This window comes from Alexandromys fortis, unplaced genomic scaffold (assembly GCF_014885135.2).
Source record: "Alexandromys fortis isolate MF-2015 unplaced genomic scaffold, M_Fortis_MF-2015_v1.1 scaffold_139, whole genome shotgun sequence".
Lineage (NCBI taxonomy): Eukaryota > Metazoa > Chordata > Mammalia > Rodentia > Cricetidae > Alexandromys > Alexandromys fortis.
Window position 1 is genome coordinate 1,732,614 of NW_026068020.1, and position 22,645 is coordinate 1,755,258.

The window sequence follows — 22,645 nt, forward strand, 5'->3', positions numbered from 1 at the left end:
CCCCCCCTCTCTCTCTCTCTCTCTCTCTCTCTCTCTCTCTCTCTCTCTCTCTCTCTCTCTCTGTCTCTCTCTCTCTCTTCTCCTCCTCCCCTCATCCCTTCCCCGCCCCCGTCTCACTCTGTCTTTCTCTGTGTTTGCGTCTAGGATCCTGGGTCCTCTTAGCAGAGTAGCTTTATTTATCAAAATAAGGACAGAGTGTGCCTTTGAGAGTCTAAACGGGAGCCAGAAGGCAGGGCGGGGGGAGGGGTGCACAACGACCCTGGTGTCAGCCCAGTCTCCTCCTCCTGCAGACTTTATGGCATCAGGCAAAAGGTCTGCAGAATCGAGAGGTACTTTGGGTGGCTGGAGATGCTCCAAAGGCAGATGGCAAAGGGCAGGGGCGGTGTGGCCTGGGCTGCTCTTGCAGGTCTCCACAGAACCCCAGCTGCTGGCCCGGCCTGGGCACCTCAGAACTGACAAGGGGGTTTCTTTGACCACAGAGAGAAGGCAACTTTCCCCACATCTTATTAACGCGCCATGGATCCCAGGACAGGAGAACCAAGCAAGGACTCTTGAACCAGCTTTGGGTACAGCAGAGGGATTTCCCATCCGGCAAAGCCCTGCCTGCCTCTGGGTGGCCAACACTGAAGACATACATGGTTCTAAAAATGTGCCCCCTGGGGTCTGGGATCATGAGCTGTGGCTGTCAGACCGGAGGAATCACAGAGTTGTGGCTGAAGGGACCGTGACCCTGGGGCATCAGCTGGAGTTCTGAACAGCTGACAAAGTGAAGAGCAGGGGTGTGGGGAGAGGCAAGGCTGTGAGGCTGTGCCCACACACTCCCTGAAGCTGGATTGCTTGTGTTCCTGGGCTGCAGGAGAAAGCTCTGTGCCCTTCCCCACACTCCGACTCAGATGGATTTCTGTTCCTTTCAGTAAAGGGAGCCCCCTTTGAACAGGACTCCATGGCCAATGTCCTACCTCTTAATCTCCCTCTGGCTTTCAGCAGAATTATTGAGGACCCCACTGTTTGGGGGTACACTGCAAAGTTTTGAGGTCTTTGAACTCTTGTGCTCTCTAGTGGGTCAGACAGTGTCTCCCCAGTCACACCCATCTAGAACTCCGGGAAACAATCATCTATGGGAATAGGGTCTTTGAGAGTGTTTTGACTGAGGCAGTCATACTGGGTAAAGGTGGCCCTTCAGGCAACAAATGGTGTCCTGACAAGATGGCAGCTGTTCAGAACCATACAAGGCAAGGGGACATGAAGGTGAGGATGGGGGCTGAAGTCAAGGTGTACTGGGATGGCTGCCATCCCAGAAGGAGGAAGAGGCACCTATTCCTCAGAACTGCAAATTCCACCGACACCTTGATTGGACTTTTGTCCTTGGATACTCAGGAGGGCACATTTCCTGTGGTCGTGATTGGCTTATTTTGCTAGAAGGCCAGGGGAAACAAACATGGGACTCCTAAGATGTGGGTCTCTGAATGAGGGAAAGTTTCCTCCTTGAAGTTTATTCTCAGGCTACACTAGGATGCTGTGGCTCGGCCTGTGTGTGTTCTCTGACTCAGGAAAGAGGCAGCCCTGAGCGTAGGAGACGGCCTCCCTGTACTGGTGGAAGGGCTGTGAAGAGCTGACTATATAGTCACGAGCAAGACTGACTCCCATGTTCTTGGCTTTGGAAAACCTAAATTCTTGATAAATTCTAAAGCTGTCATTTGCGTGAGCTAGAGTCCTATGTTTAAAGCGTGGGCTGTCTAGAAAGTGAGGTCCCTAGATAGTGCACCCCAAAAGCCTGTGTTAGAGGCTCAACTTCGATGTGGCACAGCGGTCGGTAGTTGTGGTGGTGGAAACTCTGGGGTAGGGGGGCAGTGTTGTGGCTCCTGTCTGTGACCCACAAGGAAGCTTAAGAACAAGGTCTGTGCAATGGGTGAGGAGCCAAGCCCCGCCCCCCTCGTTCGCTGTCTGTAATTGCACACTCTCCCATCACACCCACTTGTATCTGCCTCTCTCCTCACAATCAGGAATGTGAATACGCTCAGGGCCTCTGCGGGACCATCTCTTTCCATCACATCTGTGAATGTGGCTCAACAAAGTCAAGGGACAAGGTTAAAGGATCATAGCAGAAGGGTATCTGGGTGTTCCTCAGGCAGAAAGCATCATCTGAAGGGGAATTCCATGAGTTTGTATCTTCCGGGTCAGAAGCTGGCAGGTGGCCTGGTGACAGCCAGAAGTCTGAGAACCTGTCATCTCACAAGAGGATCCACACAGGAAGTTCTTCTTATTTCTCACTGGGAAGGTGGCCACAAGCAGCTGTGAGCATCAAGAAGTTCTGAGCCCATGGGGATGCGGTGGTCGTGTGGAGGAGGCAGTGTGGGGCGCTTTGTGGTACTCTCTTGTGCCCATGAACCTCCCCTTCTAGGGCTGCTGGGCCATCACAGGTTTCTGAAGAACACAAACACACATGTTTATTTAGGTGTGCACATGGCTTCATGGGCAAAGTGTACACACAGATGTAAAAAAAATTCTCACAGTTATGGGACAGATACAGATGTAACAGAGAAACATACAGATGTAGGTGTTCACACCGGTGAGGATCTAGACACAAACTTAGATATATGTATGTACACATGCATGCACACATGTTGGCACACACAGATATACACACCAGCATATGCACATAGATATAACGTATGCATATTCAGAGAGACATGTGACATAATACAGACACACACATAGGCATGTATATTGACACCCATGTGGGCATGCAAAGACATACATACCAGCATGTACATGACACATGCGTACATACATAGACATAGACATAGGTGTGAAAGAAGAAAAACACATGTGGGTGTGATTACATATAGATCCAATCTCAGACATGTGAATGTGCTTGCGTGTTCCTGGTTCTGTTTGTTCATGCGTGCATACACTACTCAGTTGCTTGTGTTTGCTTTGCCCTCTTCTTAGTTGGTCCCTTGCTTTTTTTTGTTTGTTCATTTGTTTCTGTCTTTTAAGACAGGGTCTTTTACATACAGAGCCCTGGCTGCCCTGGAACTCACTATGTAGAGCAGGCTGCTTTAGAACTCACAGGCATCCATCTGCCTCTGCCTCCCGAGTGCTGGGATTAAAGGCGTGCACCTCCATGCCTGGCTTCATATGAGTTTCCATCCACTGTATCCATGGCAAGTATTTGAAAATCTAGAGCTTTTGAAGGCAGGGAGCTTAATTTGCAAGCCTATATAAAGATTTAATTGGCAGGCATGCCCTTTAGGGATGACCAGCTCTAGATATGGGGGTCAGGCAGACTCATTCCTGGCTTCAGTGTGCAGTAAAGGGCATCCCTGCCTTAATGTTCGTTGCAGTAGGCATGCAGACTCCTGCAAGGGTGAGGTTGACAACCTCATGAATGTCTTTCTACTGCTTCTGCACCTCTACCTTGTGACACTCTGGCTTTTAAACAGGGAGTTCATAACCATGAAAGGCCATCTATGAGCCACGTATCCCCCAGAAGGGCATACACAGTGAGAGAATGCATTGGGGTACTGGCTTCACTCTGTCTTTCTAAGAAGATGAGCTTGCAGGGTGTGGCGGGATCCCTGAGCCCCTATATGGAAGCTTTCTCTGGAGCTTGGCTGCAAGCCTGCATGGCTGCTGCCTCCAATCACTGTGGTTTCTGCCTCTGGCTGCAGTTCTGCCAGAGATGGGGAAGGGAATTTATAGATGCCCGGAGTTAAGTTAGTCAGTCACTTTCTGTACATGAGTTTACAGAAAATTTACAGAGTTTACAGGGAACAGTGTGAGCAGAGGATTCCAGGACACAGAGATCATCTCTCCTGGAAAGGCCTCCAGGTCAAAGCACCTACATGGTGGCAGTAGAAGGGCTGGGGACTTGAGGGCTGTACCCCTCCCATCATGAGATGCCCACATGGACTTGATTAGGATCAGTGCTGGGTGTAGAACTCAGCTAAAACGTGCTTGCTGAGTACACATTAAATTTTCAGTGACAACAAAGAGCTAAATAGTACACGGAGACCTGTCCGATGTGGGATGCTCTTTTGTATGCTGTGAATATGTTTTACTACCATTGGTTAATAAAGAAGCTGATTTGGCCAATAGCCAGGCAGAATAGAGCCAGACAGGAAATCCAAGCTAAGCATACAGGGAAAAAGAAGGCAGAGTCATAGAGATGCCAGCTGTGGCCAGGGAAGCAAGATGCCAGGTAACAAGCCATAAACCTCATGGTAAAATATAGAGTAATAGAAATGGATTAATTTAAGTTGTAAGAGCTAGTTAATAATAAGCCTGAGCTAATAGGTCAAAATATTTGTAATTAATATTAAGCCCCAGAGTGGTTATTTGGGGATTGACGGGTGGGAGTAAAACTTCTAGTTACATTTGTCCTTAGAGGAGGTTCCATTTGGCCTGTGCAGGAGGCTGTTATGAGGAGCTGCATGCTGAGGACAATGGCTTAGGCCACCCCTGAGGCTACGCATTGAAATATCTTTCCCCAGAAGTCATTAATATTCAGCCTAGATAGTAGGTGGAGTCAGACATACATTTTAGATAAATACTTAGGCCATCCCAAGGAAACTACGGCTTTCCCTGTAGCATGGGTGACCTACTCCAGGGCTGTGTGCATGCTGACAAGACAGCCTGCCACCAAGCTACACCTTCAGCCCAAGGCAAACTTTGAAGAAAATAATAAATTTGGAACTCAGTCTTCTTAGATAAGGTTTGAAGAATTGAGCCAGGCAGCTGTCTGCTCACCCTTGAAACTAGAAGGAAGTTGAGGTGAACGTTGGACAGTGCACTGGGTTGGTGAAATAGGGGTAAGGAGAGATATGAGGGACAAGGGTTGGCATAGCTTGGATGTAAGGTGTCCGTCAAGGTTCATATATTGGAGGTTTGGCCCCAGTATGATGATGGACCTTGATGGGAGGGGCTTAGTGGGAGCTCTGTAGGTTGTAGGGGTCATGCCTTTGGAAAGGATTAAAGACAGCCTCGCTGAAGCACAGGGTGGAGAGATGGCTCAGTGGTTAAGAGTGCTTCCTGCTCTTCCAGAGAACCCGAGTTTGGTTCTTAGCACGCACATCTAGGTGGCTCACATCCAGCTGTAACCCCCACTCCAGAGGATCCAATGACCTTTTCTGCTGGTGCCCACACACATAGTACAGACTGGCCTACACTCACACAGACACACACCCTCACATAGATACACATTTTTAAAAGTCTGCACCTGGCTCCCGTGACTCCAGAATGATCCTCACTCTCCTGTCTGATAAAATGATCTCTCACTGATTCCCAGCCATTACAAGCATCTCCTAAGCAGTGATGCTGTCACTGTGTCCTTGAACTCTGCAGAATCGTGACTCTCTAAGTAGCCTGTCTGCCTAGTGTATTTCATTACAGCAAGGAAGATTAGACTAACACAAAGTGTGTTTAGGCCTTGATTAGGGCACTTTTCACTGTCACCGTGAGTTTTTCCGGGATGAGGGCCACAACCTTGTCATCTGACAGGTCACGGAGGAACCACTGGGCATGCTCCTAACTCAGTGCACACACAGGCTTAAGGTAGCTCAGTTGTTCCCATGTCCAGGGCTCATTTCGCTGAACTGAGGGCCTCAGAGGTCAAATGAGGGTCTTCAGGGCCCACCCTCTGTATGCAGCAGCCCTAGTGGGCCTGAGGGCTTGCCGGAGAGCAGCCTTGGAATTTCCGGATTGGCCCCTTTCCAGAGCTGAGCCTGCCCCTTGGGAACTGGGTACTTAGTGATTCTGCCATTCTTTATTCCTTGCTGTATTTGGATACTTGAAAGAAATGTGTTCAGTTCTTGTGCAGATTGATGGTTACCCTCACCTGACACCCCTCTTTCGCTCTTGATTAAGGCATTAGCAAAATGTGAAGCTACAAGGTCACACAGAGAAAGGAAACATTACCGCAAAGATGTGTCTGGCTGTCCCTCTCTTCCCGTTAGGGTTCCTCTGTGTCAGCGAGCCACGGTACACTGATTTCCGGTCGAAAGAACCACCATCTATGCCTTTGGGAAAAGAGAGAGGAGGCACTTAATCAAAGACCAATCCAAATGAGTTCTTCTCTACCTCAGACATTGGACAGACATTGGATAGATATTGGACGGACATTGACGGCCTCTGTTAGGAGGGTTCACACTGGGACACACTTGGCAAGAAGCACTCAGTGATTGTGTGGTTGTGTGAATACCAGTTCAGAGGTTTCTACCTCTTTTAAAAAGTCAGGGCCGCTAAGAAAGGAGGCAGGGGCCAGCAAGAAAAGTGTGGGGCAGTGACCAGGAGATTGGGCCAGCAGGAAAGAAAGGGGCCAGTGAGGAAGGAGGCGGGGCCAAAGCTTCTAGGTTGCTGGAACTGGAGTTTGTATCCTTTTCCTCTGTGGCTCTGGAAGAATAACAGGGACTTAGGACACTTAGGTCAGGGGCATGTTTATCTTCTGCCATGTGGTTTTGTGACAGGACAAGAGACCTGAGGGGTGCTGGGACTCCAATCCACAGAGCAGAAGTCTTTTAGGTCTGTGGCTGCAGAGTTGAGGGCCTTGGCCTCCAGCCTTAACCAACTGCTTGTGTTTAGGTGGGGGGAGTGGACTTTCATGGTTCAGGTGGGAATTTCTTGATTGAAGGAAGTGGGGCCGGCTCATAGTACTCCAGAGTCCCGATGATCTCTCCAGACCTGTGTTCAGTGATGTGTTACACACCAGGCCTGTCTGCCGAGGGGATTTGGGGCTCACCTCTGTCTTCTTGCTGCCCACACTCCTGTGTTTGGAGGTTGGCAGAAGCTGCCCTTGAAGATTAAACTGTGGTGCTCTAGAAGCCCCAAAATTTCAACAGCAGCTCCTCATCGTCCCCTCTCTAAGTTAACCCTGATTCTGAGGGCCTGGGGTACCAGCCCTGATCTTCAGGTGAGTCAGATGTATGCTGGGACCTCAGTGGATGCAAAGAGGAGTCTCTTCCTGGGCTCTGCTTTCCATCAGCAGGAGGAAAGGACCTTTCTCTACCATACACTCCCAACACCCAGTGTGTTACCCAAGTGCATGGGGGGAGCACAGACTAGACTTTCTGAAGCCACAGCCCAGAACACACCTTCATCCCTTTGAGTTTTTCAACAAGAATTTCCACAGTGATAGAAAAAGTAACTGGTGCACTTCCTTATTCCCAGGACAAAACTGATGTTCTTGTTACCACAGAAACTTCAAAGTCTTCTAACTGTCCAATATTCTGCACTTTCTGTAGGGACTGTTTATACTAAAACCATGGAAACACTGGCCCTACCAGCACTGCCTGCGCTTGCTTAAAGCCACCCGGAACACCATGCCTGGGCCCTGGGGTGGCCCAGGGGCCTTTTTGGGTGTTCTAAAAAGACAGGGCCTAAGGTGGGTTCCATAGATTAGGGAGGAGCGTGCAGAGCCTGGCTGGCTTCATTCCTCCTCTGACCTCATTTCTCAGTAGCAGCAAGGCAGGAAGGTGGCTCTTACCTTGACTGCTGGGGGCATACTTCCTCTTCAGGAGACAGGGCAGCGCCGTCGCCTAGGAGGAAGAGAACATCCCTGGGCATTCCTGAAGTGTAATTGAACTAATTTGGGACTTCTTTTTATTCTGGTTTTAATTACCAAGGTCACCTGTTTTTTATTCTCTGCCAAATATTCGAGCTCTTAGTATATGCACACTGTCTGCAAATCACGCACCAGAGCCTACGTGGAAGAGAAGCCAGGGAACTGCCTGCTTTGGGTGGAGGGCTGGAAAGACTACAGGGACCTGGGTTCGAATCACAGTGCTGCTACTTACTACCACACGCTAGAACCCATCCTCTGTGACCGCCACTCTCTTCCTCTGTAACACGTGGACTCATGGCTGTAAATTGTGTGCCCTGTGTCTGTTGTTCCTCCTCCTTCCTTCTCTACAACATGCTAAGAAATCCATTCTCTGTCTGACCTTTTCAGGAGTGGAGAGAGCAAATGGCCCAGTTGCCACAGCAATGTTCCCCAGTGTCAGGGATGCTCCAGTGGGTCTAGCAGCAGGTCCTGCAGGTAGAACTCAGAGCCTGTCGCTTGGGATTCTTGGGACTCATAGGAACCCATCCATGTCAGGGCCCAGGGCCCAGTCATTACCCTGTTGTCATTTCCACACATTTGACCCTGGCCAGGCATCCACCTCCCTGAGTGGGATTCATGTGTCAACGTCACAAAGTGTCACTGTCCACCCACCCAGGTTCTGCAACATAGGTAAAGGGTGGATAGAAATCAACAGCACTTGGAACTGAAAAACTGATGAGTGGCTAGACTTGTTCTGTGATGCTCAGTGAGGACCTGGGCCAGGGTGGGCAGGGACTGGAGCAGGCCTGGAGACAGCACTCCAATCCTGTTCCTAATATACCCTTTCTCCTCCCAGGCCTCTCCTTCACTCACATCCCATCAGAGTGTCTTCCCAGTGCTGGTCTCATCCTTGGGCCATTTACCCATACAGTGGCTCCTATGTGCTTTCAATTCCCAACCCAGCAACTGTATGTCTCAGACAGAGGACAGGTGACAGGCTGCTATACCTGATCCGGGTGGCAGAAGAATCCAGAAACACAAGTGGCTCTGGCAAGACCCCTACCCAAGACTGCTGTGGAGGGATAAACACCCCAGCGACTTTGCCCCAGAGTAGGAAAAGTAGGGCGTAACATCCCTGTCCCCAGAGCTGCTTAAAGAACTGAGCCAGGGAGCCTGGTGCTTGACAGAAGTTCCATATACCTGTGTTTCCCATCTCTGCACCTTGCTGGGATCTCTGGGATTTCCCCATCAGGTACCACCCTACTCCCCTACCCTCTACCCACTGACCCAGTCTGCGGACTCGTCAGGCATTGCTGAGCTGTTGGGTGTCTCTCCACACCCTCCCCTAGCACTTGCTCTTTGGAGGGAGTTGCCTCAGAAGGCTGTGGTGGACGGTACCTTGGGCACCTTGTCTTGGTCCTCAGGGTCTGCAGAGGGATCCTTTGGGATCCTGTCAAGTTTTTCAGTAACCCGGGGAAGAAAGATCTGGAGATCAAGGAAGAAATGTGTCGTTATCATCTTGTTGAACCATGACATCCAGAGTGGGAGTCAAGCAGGCACGGTGCAGGACAATGGTCCCTGTAGATACTGGTCAAGCAGGCACGGTGCAGGACAGTGGTCCCTATAGATACTGGTCAAGCAGGCACGGTGCAGGACAGTGGTCCCTGTAGATACTGGTCAAGCATGCTGGGATAGAGTGTACACTGCAGCCCCATTCCCACCGGGGCTCTAGACAATGCTTTGGGAGATTGGTTTAATGTATTACATTTGTTCATGCTGCATTTGTTAACCACATAAAAATGTGTTGCTTTTGCCTTAAATAAAATTAACCTGTGTGCAGAGAGCCGTGGCTAGCAACTGGTTGACAGGAAGTGGCAGGGAGGCCTTTAGCGTGGATTTTTTTTTTTTTTAGTTGGGGAGGTATGGAAGGGAGTGGCTTCCAGGATGCCAGCTAAGAGCGAAAGTCAGTTGCTGCTCTGGTTCTCTGAGCTTGCAGGTTTTCACGCTAGCCTTTGAATCTCAAGTACTTTAGCAGCAGCAGCACCATTGTCAGGGGGAACAGAACTCCCCCTAGGCCACGGCCTTAGTGGCCAGGCTGCTAGGAGTTTGAAGCTGTGACAAAAATAAAATTACAAGGCTATGGAGTCAGAAAATTAAGATGTACTTTCCAGCTGACTTTTTATGCCAACAAGCAGTTTCTTGCCATAGTAGGGACTTGAAGTCACATGGGGGATACTCATATGTGAAAGTTATCTGTCTGTCTGTCTGTCAATCATCAATCAAAAATCTATCTATCTATCTATCTATCTATCTATCATCTATCTATATCATCCATCAATCATCTATGCATGTATGTATGTATGTATGTATGTATGTATGTATGTATGTATCTGTCATCTATCTATCTATCTATCCATCCATCCACCCACCCAACTATCTATCTGGAACAACACATTGACTGGGCAGTTAAGGATTTAATCCCTATCCCTACCTAGGGGTGCTGCAGGCCATTCTTCATTCTTCTACCCCAATTCCCCCACCATGGCTCTCTCTGTCTGAAGCCTCTGACTGGACTTGGGGAAGGATGTTAGGTTCTGGTCACCAGTCTAAGCACAGGTCCAGTGGCCTTCCCTTCAGTAACTCTAACCACGCTCTTCTCAAAATGGTTATTGAATCAAGTCTTCCATCACCAGGTGAGGTTTGACCACCCACCTGCTGGGGCTCTACGTCAGGAGCTTTGTATATGAATGGGGTGGGAGGGCACTATATGTGTAGGCCAGAGAACAACCTTGTGTGTCACCCTCAAATGCTAACCACCATCTTTTTTTGAGGTATGGTCTCTTACTGCCCCATAGCTCACCAAGTAGACCTGGGTGGCTGACCAGTGAGCCCCAGGGATCTTCCTGTCGCTGCTTCCCCAGCCCTGGGATTGCAAGTGTGAACCAGCACCATTTTGCCTTGCTTTTTATTTACTGCTTTCTGTGTTACAAATTCTGAGGATTGAACTCAGGCCATCACACTTGTGGTGCCAAGCATTTAATAGATCTCCTACCTTCCCAGCCAGGGCTTTTACGCCATGGTCCCTGGGAGATCCTAGGGGACACTGTGGGCTACTGAGGATGTCCTGCGGGGACACAGGTTTGGTGTTCCACACCTCTACCCAACTCACTGGGATGTTTGACTTTCTCCGGGGTTTTCCTGAGGGTTTCACCGTGAGCCCCGCTGCCCTCAGGGCTGCAATCCTGGACTCGATGTCTGAGACCTAGAAAAGAGAGGGACAGACGATAGACATGACAGACAACAGGGAGCCAGACAGATGTCAGTCAGTGTTCATCTCAGATCATAAAGATCAGAATCACAACAATAACCTGGTCCTGGAATTGAACTCAGGGCCTTGCATATGCTAAGCACGGGGTGCACGTACCATTGAGCCACACCACCAGTCACTCCCTCAGTTTACCTCCGTGGTCCCCATCTACCATCCTCTGGAACTTTCTTCTCCACTTCCCCATCCCTGTCTTTGAATCCATGAGCTTACTAAGCACGACTCCACCTCGGGGCCTTTGCACGTTCTCTCCCCTCTGTGCTCCGATTCCCTAGAGCATTGGTTTTCAACCTCCCTCATGCCATGTCCCTTTAATATAGTTCCTCATGTTGTGGTGACCTCCAACCATACACTTATTTATTTATTTATTTATATACATACATTTATTTCATTGTTATTTCATAACTATAATTCTTGCTGATGTTATGAATCGTAATGTAAATATCTGATATGCAGGAGGTCTGATAATGTGGCCTCCCCAGGGGTCGAGACCCACAGGGTCGTGATCCACTGCCCTAGCCTTTTCGTGCTGGATTCTCTCCAGTGTCCTTCCACCACCTTCTCTACGCTTCCTTCCCTGGGCATTCTGGGATAAACCTCCATATTGCCCTCATTACTATGTTATGATGGAATCATTTGTTTTGTTTCCATTTTTTGTTATGTGTCAACTCCCACAAAGAATCTAAGTTCCACAGAGGCAGGAACCTGGGCTCAGGTCTTCACAGCTGTCCCCTATGTGACCCACCCATGTCAGCCACATTTTAGAAGGGAGCCCTTGAAGGAAAGGCCTGGGCCTACCTCAGCCCTTGGAGGTGAGCGGTGCTGGCTCACACCTCCTTTCCTTGGGCTCTCTCAACCATTTGCTGATGAGGGCAGGGGCCCTGGATGTCCCCATAGCTTGGGTGCAGACCATCTTTGTTTACCGGACTCCAGGGGGAGGACACTGCAGTCCGCAGCTGTCCCTGGGAGACCCATACACGCTGGCTTGGCCTGGACCTGTGCACTGTTGATGTCACTCGCCCAAACCCGAGCCTCACAGTAACTGCTCAGGCTCACAAGAACCATCTGCCAAGTTCAGGTGTGAGCCCTGCTGTCCTAACCTCTGGCCTGGGTCTCAGTTCTGCTCGTAGGTTGGGGGATGGTGACAATATGTATGGATGTATGGATGGTGACTGAAAAGCTTGCCTGCACTCCCCAGGCTGAGCAAGGAGCAGCAAGGTGGGAAGAAGCGAGCCCCAGGCTTGCACTCTGTCCTATTCCTGACTACCAGGGAGGCCTCTGTGAGCCCGCAGGTGTGCTGTTGGCTTCTCAGACCTCTGCCTGGGTCCCATCACCAGGACATTGTCATCCTTGAGGAAATTTTGTCCAGGGGATGTGAAGCTACCTCGCTCTCGGATTGTTGAACTTCAGAGGCTGCCATGGCCACCCTGTCCTCCATCTCTGACAGCTCCTCGTCTGTGCTCTTTGTAGTCCGAGTAGGGTTCCCGGGCCCCTGAGGGTTCCTTCCCTGTGTCTCCATGTGCCCCACGTCTGTGCACACCTAGGGTCAAGAAGGGTGACACTGGTCATCCATGAAGCAGATCACAGGCTGCTGCCTCACTTTTGATGCGCCCCCCCCCCCCCCCGCTTCACCCATGTGGTCTTATCAAGTCTCCCTTTCATCCGTGTGGTCTTATAAAGTCCCCCGAAGCCTGTAGCTAGCTAGCCACCATCCCTGAAAGTGTGGGTGGCTACCTGGGACTGTCACTCTTGCTCTGCCCTTTGACTGGGACCGAGAGACCTTACCTCTGGGGACACTGCATGGAGGGTGCCACTTGACTTGGTCTCATCTTCTGACGAGGTGCCAGGATCACTGATGTTGCTGGTCAGCTCCTCCAGCCTCCTCCGGAGAGTCTCCTCCTCTGTGTCTGCACTGGGGTGTGAGTCCGCAGCTGGTTCCTGGCAGGGCCAGGCAAGGGGCTCAGAGGCAGCTTGCGGGGGGTGGGCTAGCCTGAGAAGACTCCAGCACCCATTCCCATTTGAGGCCCACCCTTTGCCCTGCTCCCAAATGTTCACCTGGATAAGATAGGTACATACAATTTATTGTCTCGCCATTACAAGGTACACGGCTCAGTTCTTCATCATGCATCCGGCACCGCCCTCTCCCCCCAGAACTTTCCCCTCTTGCTATACTGAGCCTCCACTCACACCGAACACTCACTCCCCAACCTTCCCCCGGTCCTAGGCGTCCATTACGTTCCTGTCTGTCTTCCTGAATCTGACTTGCTGGGCTCCTCGTATGAGCAGCATCCCATGGTCTGCTCTCTCGGGGAGCTCATTTCACCGAGCCTAAGTCCTCCAGGCTGACCCATGTTGTGGTACAGGGCAGAACACATCTCTCTTTTAAGGACGACCCATCAGACCATAGGGTTTAAATAAGACACTGAGCTTTCCTTGGGGGATGTGCTCATACGTGGAGGGTAGCTCCTCCCTACACTGCTCCCTATTCCCACTGAGCCTGCAGCTCTTCCATTTGTTTCCAGCTCTGGTCCTATGTCCATGGACCTAAATTACAGCCCTGGGCATTTGACTATGGCTCATGGGGCTGGGGACAAGGGTCTCTCTGGTTCTCTGCATTCTCCCTTTGTGAGACTGAGGTGTGCCACAATGGGGATCTCTCAACACTACTTAGATATTCTGTGTTCCCGTAGCACTTTGGGGGGGGGTGTCTATCCTGGACTTGCATAGCAACAAGGACCCTCACACTTGTCCAGTTCAGGGACAAGGTGGAGGTGTCACACCGTATCTTCATGTCACTTTTGCAACCCCCCCCCCCCAGGCCAACATCAAGTTGCAGAATGTTGCTGAAAGAAGAAAGAGAAGGTGGCAGTATGTGGTGACTTGGTGACACCGTCCTTCATAGGCGAGTCTTTTTGAGTGCACATCAAAGGAGGCAGCCTGCGTGGGACCCTGTCTCTTTGTCTTGATGAGATTTTAAGGACCTAGAATATCTATTTGCTCTGACTGGTTAAAAAAAATGTCCAAGAAAGTCCACATGTGTGTCTCAGGCTGGCTTTGGAGCCTAGACAGTGGACATTTCTTTGCTGCTTGAAGTTACTCTCCACTGTGATGTCCTTCAGCCACAGGTCCTGTAAGAGGTATTATGACTTCAAGAGAAGCTGGGTCAGGAAGGGACTGGCGAGGAGCTACCAAGAATGAAGTAACCACTACCAGCTGGCTTTGACTTAGGGATGGGGAAGAGGCGTGAGAATCATGAGTCTTTTCAGTGAAATAGTGCAGGCTGGGGATGCTGGTCCAGATTAAGCAGCCAAGGTGTCTACATCTGGGTGAAGATTCACCTCCCAGGAGTTTATGTGATACCTGCCCATACTGTATCACCTTGTGATCAGACTAGGGCAGCTTCATGTGGGTGGGCTATGCAGGAAACCCCATTTATCCATCCTTGGAGCACTGTGCACCAACCAAGCAAGATCTCTGAGACACTTCCCCAAAGTGGACTTTAACCTCCCTTAAGGAGAGGCTGTGGGCTGATCTCACATAGCCTAGGGTATTGTTACCTGGGCCGAGGGTGGCAGGACCACATTCTCCAGGTGGCCCAGCAGGTGCTCCACAGCTGACATGCGCTTGTTCAACTCCAAAATCTGCATCAGAGGAAGAGAGGAACAGTGGTCTGGTTATAGCGGAGGACCTCCTTGCAACTCCCACCAGCACAGGGGTCTTCCTCCTCGTCCCAAGTCCGTCTAGACACAGCCCAGGAGGTTAACTGTGAATCAAGGCCTTTCTAACATCAAGGGTGTTGGAACCAAGAGAGGAGGTGACCGGGGTGTGAGGACCATGTAGGAGAGATGAGCAACCCAACCAGACCTCAAGGCAGCTGAAAGAGGTGGCCATGTCTGTCATTGGGCAGCTCCTGTCACTGTCCTGGCTGATTAGCGCAGGAAGATGTGCGTTAAGCTGGACACGGTGACCAAAGTCATTAGGGAGCCAGAGCCCTGGGTCACTTGTGACCCAAAGCACAGCTTCCTAATCTCTTTGAGTCACCAGACTCTTGAGTCAGCTAGTCTATTAGCTCTCAGACAGAGCCCGGAAAATCAATTCCTCTTCGCTCTGCTTCCTCGCGGGCAGTCTCTCTGTCCCGCATTATCTCATTTACCGCTCGCCTGGCCTCATGAGAGGGAAATGACACGCACAGGGGTGGGGAGCTGCCATTGTTGGCGGGTAATTACCACAGCACTGAGGACTTGCAGTGGGGGAAGACCGCTCACTGGAAATGTCAACGCAAGTGTATGTGAGCCCCGTGCCCGTGCTTGCCCTCTGCGGGCATGACTGAAGGTTCACAAGGTGTTCGTTGTGTTGCAACGATCGATATCCTCAGTGGGCTGTCAGCACATAGCCTTTGTCTACTGACCCAGGAAGCACAGGTGGGGACTTGAAAAGAGGAAAAAGTGCCAAGACTGTCATTGCAAATGCCACATGGGGTGACTAAGAGGAGGCTGGAAAGCTGGAACAGGTGAAGAAGGCAGAGGGTCAGAGGGGCCAGCAAAATAACAGACAGGGCAGTTGGCTCAGAGGGCTCAGTGGTGGCTTTCTGAGGAGGCCCTGGCTGTAGCTAGGCCCTGTGGAGAAGTGGGGACCACCAGGCCTGTGAGACACACAAGGAACTCAGGCAACTCCTACTTGGGCCTGGTGGCTGGAGCCTTTGGAACTTTGCAGACAAGCCCACCACACAAAGGGTCTCATGAGGGATCAGGGCTTCAGGGAGAACTGAAGTCTCCCATTTTGCCAAGATGGAGGGAAGCACAGGATGAAGAGGAGCAGCCTCACTTTCTCTGTGGAAAATAAAAGGTCTGGGTGTGGCAGAGAAACCGTAACCCAGCACTCGAGAGGCTGAGGCAGGAGGAAGGCAAACTTATGACCAGTTTGAGCTACAAAGAGATAGCCTGTCTCACAAATTCAAGGGCTGGGCTGTGTGTGACTCAGTATCAGAGAGTTCACTCGAGGCCCGGGGTTCCATCTCCAGCCTGGGGTGGAGATTTCTCCCAGTCTCTCAAGTCAGAATTCCCCCCTCTACCCATTTCCTGTGTGTGTGACCTCCATAGAAGGTTAAATAAGTCCTGCTCGGGCTCAGAACCAGGGACTCAGCCTTTTTGAAATGCAAATGTCACCATCTCCTGCAGGAACCATTTCCTCGCTTGAACACGGAAATCTATCTCTTGTCTTAAAGGCAGGGAACACAGGTTCTTCTTTGGCCAAATCAACATTACATGGCTGTCTTTTGGGGACTCTGATTTCAATCTTGGTGACCATATAATCAAAATTAACTACAATTCTGTGTATTATCATGGAAGAGCCAGGTGGCAACTATATTTTAATTTCTTCTTAGAGACGGAGTCTGAATATGTAGTCTAGGCCATATTCATCTACCTCGGTGTTTCAACTCATTTGATTAGCTACCATGCATGACTTTTCCTTCCTTCCTTCCTTCCTTCCTTCCTTCCTTCCTTCCTTCCTTCCTTCCTTCTTTCCTAACATTTTGAGGAACTGGAATACTTTGTCAACTTTACATTATATAAATCTACTTCAATAAAGCATGTATGTATGTATGTATGTGTGTATATATTGACATATTTCTACAATATAGGCAATTTTATGTCTAAAAGTGCAGAAAGCTTCAGCTGCTCTAAAGTAACTTGGTGTGAAAGAGAAAAAAAATCCATCTAGAGAAACACAAAAGCGAATTCTCTCAAACCTCACTACCTGCGTGTCAGGCATAGCCCGGGCCCTCCTCTTGGAATGCTGGGAAGCTGCTCTGGGATCCTGGAGACTGTCTTCATCAGAGGTGTCCACGTCAGCCAGGTACTGGGAGGGGAGCTGTTTGCTTTTGACATCATCTATCCCTTTGGAGAAAGGTGGGGTTTGAGCTGAGTGAAGGGTTAAGAGCCAGGGAACACATTTGCCCCTTGCTTGTGTCTGGTGCTCTGCAGGTCCCACCCCGAGCTATGAATCCTGCCCAGGAACTACCTGATGACACTGCAGTCAACTTTGGGGTATCCGTGCCAAGGATACCCCAAACCCAGCCCATACTCTGACTCCCTGTGAGATCACACTTGTCATCACTAATTTAGTGTCCGCTTGGCAACACACGTGACCATCTCATTCAGTCCCTACAACTTCGGGGTGAGCTAGAAATCGCTGCTTTTCCTAGCAAAGACAATGAGGGGCAGGGAAGCCATGTGACCTGTTGGCATACCATATCATCATGTCCCTGATCTTGGGGAGAGTCTACTCCATCAAGAGAAGAGCCGGCCATTTCCTGACACTCCTTTCTCCCCATCTCCACTCTGATATGCCCCCATCCCCCATCTAGGAGATGCTGTGTGGGAAGTCTTGCGTGAGGACCAATGAATGTTGCTGCCTGGGTTCCATTCTCAGACCCTTCCAAGCACAAGGGCCTTTGCTTGGCATTGCTGGGCCTTCTGCTCCTGCTTGCCTCTTCCACATGATCCAGGGTCATGGCGTCATGGGAAGAAATAGAGAGTCTTATCCCTGAACAGGCTTATTCACTCATAGTTTTGGGAACAAGTAGAAGCCCATTTCCATCCCCAGGACCCTAATTTTTGTGGGGAACACGAGGTTACAGTCTCTAAGGATCAACAAGGAGGCAGGAGCAGACAGGTCTCCCTGCAGCAGCTACATGCGTGCGGTAGGAAGGCACTCTGCGGCTGTGATCTCATTAACTCTAACTTAATCCACATCTGAACTGCTGAACCCGGCACACCAGCACCCTTGGGAGCAGGAAGAGGCATCCTCGGGGATTCCACTTGGAAGGCTAAACGGTCTGATAAAAATCTAACAGAACCGGAACCGGTTTCCTTCTCTGGCTCTTTGTCTCCTGATGAGTGGGACCTGCTCTGCTGATCTCACAGCGTAGCTTTGGATTTGGGGGAACTGTAGCCGTTTTGAGGAAATTGACATGTCCCTACCCCGTATCAGTGGCAGCAGACTGCAAATGGCTTAGCGTCTTTCTTGCTATTTCTAGACCTCACAGGGAAGCCCTGAGCCAGGCAGAAAAAGGTCCATGAGGTTTGCAGGTCAATTACCCAGAAAGAACTGGCCAGTCTGTCTACGTAAATTAGGGAGAGGGGCTGGCTTCTTAGGGACTCCTACCCCCAGAAAAGAAGTTGGCTAGAGTACCTACCAGGCATAGCTGTGGCCCCTCGGGTCCTCTTGCAGGATGCTCCAGGCAGGTCCAGCTCCGTGTGAACATCCTCTCCGGAGAGCAAGGAGCTATATGGCTGCTCTTCTGGACTGAGGCGACACCCCAAAGGCCCTGCCTCAGTATTCTCCAGGCCCTCGGGCTCCAGGGAGGTGGTGTCCTCAGAGTAGGGCTCACCTGAGAGGGACTGAACGCATGGGTTGTCAGCTTTGGCTGCTCCGATGGTACCGACTGAACACTAGACAGCCATCTGCTCTGGCACGGCGCTCTTCAGCTCTATTTACAGTCTCTGTGCCAAGAGCATTTACCGCCCTCCTGCTTCATGTCTGTGACACCAGGGTTCCCCGGGACACTGGGCCCAGGCATCAGACTGGAGACAGAAGCACCATGCCAAGATTTTACTTCTTTCTTCAGAGAGAGGACACGGTTACTGTGTCTACTGTAGCAGCCCTTGATGGCCAGAGGGTCAAAGGGTGGAGGTGAGGTTTCCTGAGCAGACTGCTCCCAGGCTGAGGGGTCTTCATGGTGCCACTGTCCCCAAGGGATCTATGTATTGAGGGCTCCCAGAAGTCACTGACCCAGCAACTCTATAGTTTGACCTTGGCTGGTGGAGTGGCATGGGCTCTGGGGGAGGGGGAGTTAGAGGAGCAGGGTCTATGGCCCAGTGTTCCCTTAGAGGCTGGCTTCTGTGACCCAGTGTTCCCTTAGAGGCTAGCTTCTGTGACCCAGTGTTCCCTTAGAGGCTGGCTTCTGTGACCCCAGTGTTCCCTTAGGGGCTGACTTCTGTGACCCTAGCGTTCCCTTAGGGGCTGACTTCTGTGACCCTAGCATTCCCTTAGGGGCTGGCTTCTGTGACCCCAGTGTTCCCTTAGGGGCTGGCTTCTGTGACCCCAGCGTTCCCTTAGGGGCTGGCTTCTGTGACCCCAGTGTTCCCTTAGGGGCTGGCTTCTGTGACCCCAGCGTTCCCTTAGGGGCTGGCTTCTGTGACCCTAGCGTTCCCTTAGGGGCTGGCTTCTGTGACCCCAGTATTCCCTTAGGGGCTGGCTTCTGTGACCCCAGTGTTCCCTTAGGGGCTGACTTCTGTGATCCCTGCTCTTTACCCTCTCCTTCCATGAGGGTCAGAAGGCTCAACCCTACCTAGTTCAGTCCATCACTGCCCGAGCCCGGGAGCTGCTGGAGGGTTCACAACGTAACCTGACCTGCCTGGCCTTGTGCTAGCTCCTATCCTCACAACTCTTTTTACTGCTTATCTGGACGTCCTGTGATGCCAGGCGTGGACTCTCATCTCAAAACCAACCCCAAAAGGCAGAGATTATCAGCATCAGCCTTCTTCTGAAATGAGCAGATAAGGCATCAGAGACTTTCCAAGGACCAAGGTCACATGGCTACTGAGCAGTGTGCAGTAAGAGCATTTGTCTTTACTCTCAAGACCAGCCTCGTCTGACAAAGAAGTGCATGGTGTCCCGGCCAGGCACGGGTGCAGCTCAATGCAGGGCCCAGTCTGGATCCTTAGCGGATGCCATTGCCCATTCTGCCCTCCCAAGTCTTTATTTCTAGGCCGAGCACCAATCCTCACATCCCAGGCCCCCGAGGACTCACCCACCTGGCCTTAGATCCTGCCTGCCCCAACCTCTCCAAGTGTTTGCTCAGTATCCTGAGATGCTGGCCTTGGGAGATGTGAGTTTCGGAGTCCTGTTCTCCCCCATGCCATCTCCAGTTGTCTCCCGGTCGAGAGTCTGATGCGACCTACTGACTATAGGACACTGTGTCCCCAGGTACAATCCCAACTAAGGCCCAAGCACCTGCTTCCTAAAAGGAATGGGGGTGGGTGGGCAGATACCAGAGTGCACCGACCTGCAGGCTGTGTTCTGACTCAGGGACAGAGGACAGGCCCAGGGTATGGCTGCAAGGCTGCATGGAGTGTTCCGAGTCTTCCTCAAAGTCCAAGTCACTGAAGGAGAGCAGGCGCTTTTTCTTCTCGAGGGAAGATAAGCAAGACTGGTCAAACCCCTGGCCCCTCACTCAGTCTCCAGACAGTCAGCAGTCTCCCCCGAGGGCACACACCATAGACTAGAAACTGAACCCCAAAGCAGCCCTGAGGTCAAAGGTGGCCCAGGAGCCCATCAGAAGTGACAATGTACCCAGGGTTATAGTAGTGCTGTAAGGAAAGTGAGTTCTTGGCTGGACAGGTGCTCCTAGGGTCGGGACTGCGGCAGTGCTGAAGGTACCCCACACAGAAGGCATCCTGGGACTTCAGGTATATGTAGCTCACTGACTATGGGTGGAGGAAGGTGGCCACTCTGTCAGTCTGTCAGTCTATCTATATATCTATCTATGTATATTTATGTATCTATCTATGTATCTGTGTATGTATGTATGTATGTATGTATGTATGTATGTATCTATCTATCTATCTATCTATCTATCTATCTATCTATCTATCTATCTACCTACCTATCTATCTATTATCTATCTATCTGAGCATTTCTTTACAACTGCTACCACCCCTTGGTACAATTACTCTGATCCTTTAAATGTGTGTTTTATTGTAGAATGTTCTAGACACTGGCTGGGTTGTATTCCCATGAGCTCAGCAAATGGTGTGAATCAGATCTTGTGCAACGGATGACTGTCTCTGGAGCTTTCCTCAGATTTGATTCTGGTACCTTCAAAGGGTTCAAGGCCAAACTCACACTCTCCAGTCCACGTCCTTCTCCCTCTGACTCACCATTGCCATCCTGTCCCCAAACCAAGGCACCACCTGACCTGTCTCCACCACCAAAACTAATTTAAAAGACGAACGAGAAGAGAAACAACAACTTCTAAAGACAAGTTCCACCATCTGAAAGGTGCGAGGGCCCCTCCCATGCAGGTCCCTTGAGCTATCTGGACACAGGTCTGTCCTGTACACTCTTTGTCATGGCACCTGGGTGCCCCAGAACTCCAGTCAGGCCAGGCCCGGCAGTGGGATTTGTCCATCTGTACCTTGGAGTTTTGGAGCTCTGAAGTGAACACTGGGCTCCCATGCTTAGGAGGGAGGGCTCCAGGAGGGAAGGGCTCAAGAGGGAAAGGCTTAGTAAGGGAGGGGCTCAGGAGAGAGGGGTTTAAGAAGGGAGGAGGGAGGGAAGGAAGGAGGGAGGGAGTCCCATGCTGGGGATGAAGAGCCACTGAGGGTGCAGAGGTTCCAAGGTAGGTATGGGATGGGATAGGGAGAAATGCAGGAGCCTGCGGTTTGGATTCCTTAGGAGGAAGTATAGGGGAGCCGAGAGGCATAGGGATGGGAAGCAGAGGTATAGCCTTTGGGGAGAGAGACACTGCCTGGGGAGGACTTACTTTGGTGTGGAGGGGCTGGGCCTGGGCCTCCACATCCAGGTCTCCATCCTCATCCGTCTGCTCACTGTCTCCACTCCCTTCCTCCAAGCTTGGCTCAGATCCACCTGCAATAAACAGGTGCATGGCTCCACCCTTGGAGGGCTGGACGGGGAGATCACTTAACTGTCTCTCCATCCATCCAGCCATTTTCCCACTCGCCTGCCAACTACCCACCTGCCCACCTGTGGTGCTTTGCATGGCAATGGCCCCCATAAGCTCATCTATTTGAACACTTTTCTCTAGTGGGTGGAACTGTTTGGGAAGGATTAGGAGGTGTGGCCTTGATGGAGACGGTGTGTCACTGGGGGTTGACCTTCAAGTTTTCAAAAGACTGGTACCATTCCTAGCTACCCTTTCTCTGCCTCGCGGTTGTGTTTCAAGATGTGAGTTCTTTCCTACTGCTCTAGTGACAAGGCTGCCACCTGCCTGCTGTCATGATCTCCACCATGATGGTCATAGACCCTAAACCTCTGAAATCATAATCCCCAAATACACTCTTCAGAGCAACAGAAAAGTAACTAAGACACCCTCCCCTTTCATCCCTCCCTCCCACCCTTCTTTCTTCTGTTTATGTATCCACCTATCCATCTACCCAGCCAAGCACCTGGTTACCACTATATACCTGCCCATCTTTCTTAACTTTCCTTGTATCTACCTTCTGATCCATCCATCCATCCATCCATCCATCCATCCATCCATCCATCCATAAATCCATCCATCCATCCATCCTCCATCCATCCATCCATCCATCCATCCATCCATCCATCCACCCACCCACCCACCCACCCACCCAGAACCCCCGTCTTCTTCATTTCCATAGCAGGATGCTGTTCTAAGGTGAGCCAGGCCTCAGATGGCTCTGGTTCCTCAGGATGTGACCTAGTTCACAGTGGCCTTGGTCAGTGTACCCCACTTTCGTCCCTCATCCTGCCTGTGGCTCTGCTGCCTATGAGCAGACACCTGGGAAAGTGCTGGAGAGACACAGGGGACCCTCTTCCTGCCCTGCACGTTTGGGCTCCCGGCTCAAGGGCCTGGGAAGCTCTCAGGTGGGTTTTTCTCCTTCCCTCTACCACCCATGCCTGCTCAGTCTGAGCCTGAGACTGCTGGGAGCATGGTGGGCAGAACCACCTTTGCAGAGTGGCAGAAAGGGAGGGGTCGGTGTCAGCAGAAGCAGGCTTGCAGCCTTGCAGGC

General features: G+C 51.0%; 1 protein-coding gene across 3 annotated transcripts in view; it reads right to left on the reverse strand.

Moving 5' to 3' along the window:
* Positions 1-11: 11 nt before the first annotated feature.
* Positions 12-22,645, reverse strand: part of Mlph (melanophilin) — a 51,446-nt gene continuing 28,812 nt past the window's right edge. The window contains exons 5-16 of one of the 3 annotated variants that reach the window (XM_050163029.1): positions 21,415-21,518; positions 19,936-20,058; positions 18,064-18,268; positions 16,623-16,762; positions 14,423-14,506; positions 12,651-12,803; positions 12,250-12,405; positions 10,710-10,802; positions 8,939-9,025; positions 7,484-7,535; positions 5,920-6,020; positions 12-2,424 (exon numbers count right to left, since the gene is read on the reverse strand). In XM_050163029.1, the coding sequence (XP_050018986.1) occupies positions 2,398-2,424; positions 5,920-6,020; positions 7,484-7,535; positions 8,939-9,025; positions 10,710-10,802; positions 12,250-12,405; positions 12,651-12,803; positions 14,423-14,506; positions 16,623-16,762; positions 18,064-18,268; positions 19,936-20,058; positions 21,415-21,518 (1,325 nt within the window). In that variant the 3' untranslated portion in view covers positions 12-2,397. The remainder of the gene's footprint in view (positions 2,425-5,919; positions 6,021-7,483; positions 7,536-8,938; positions 9,026-10,709; positions 10,803-12,249; positions 12,406-12,650; positions 12,804-14,422; positions 14,507-16,622; positions 16,763-18,063; positions 18,269-19,935; positions 20,059-21,414; positions 21,519-22,645) is intronic. The other 2 variants (XM_050163030.1, XM_050163031.1) reach the window with 2 other exon arrangements.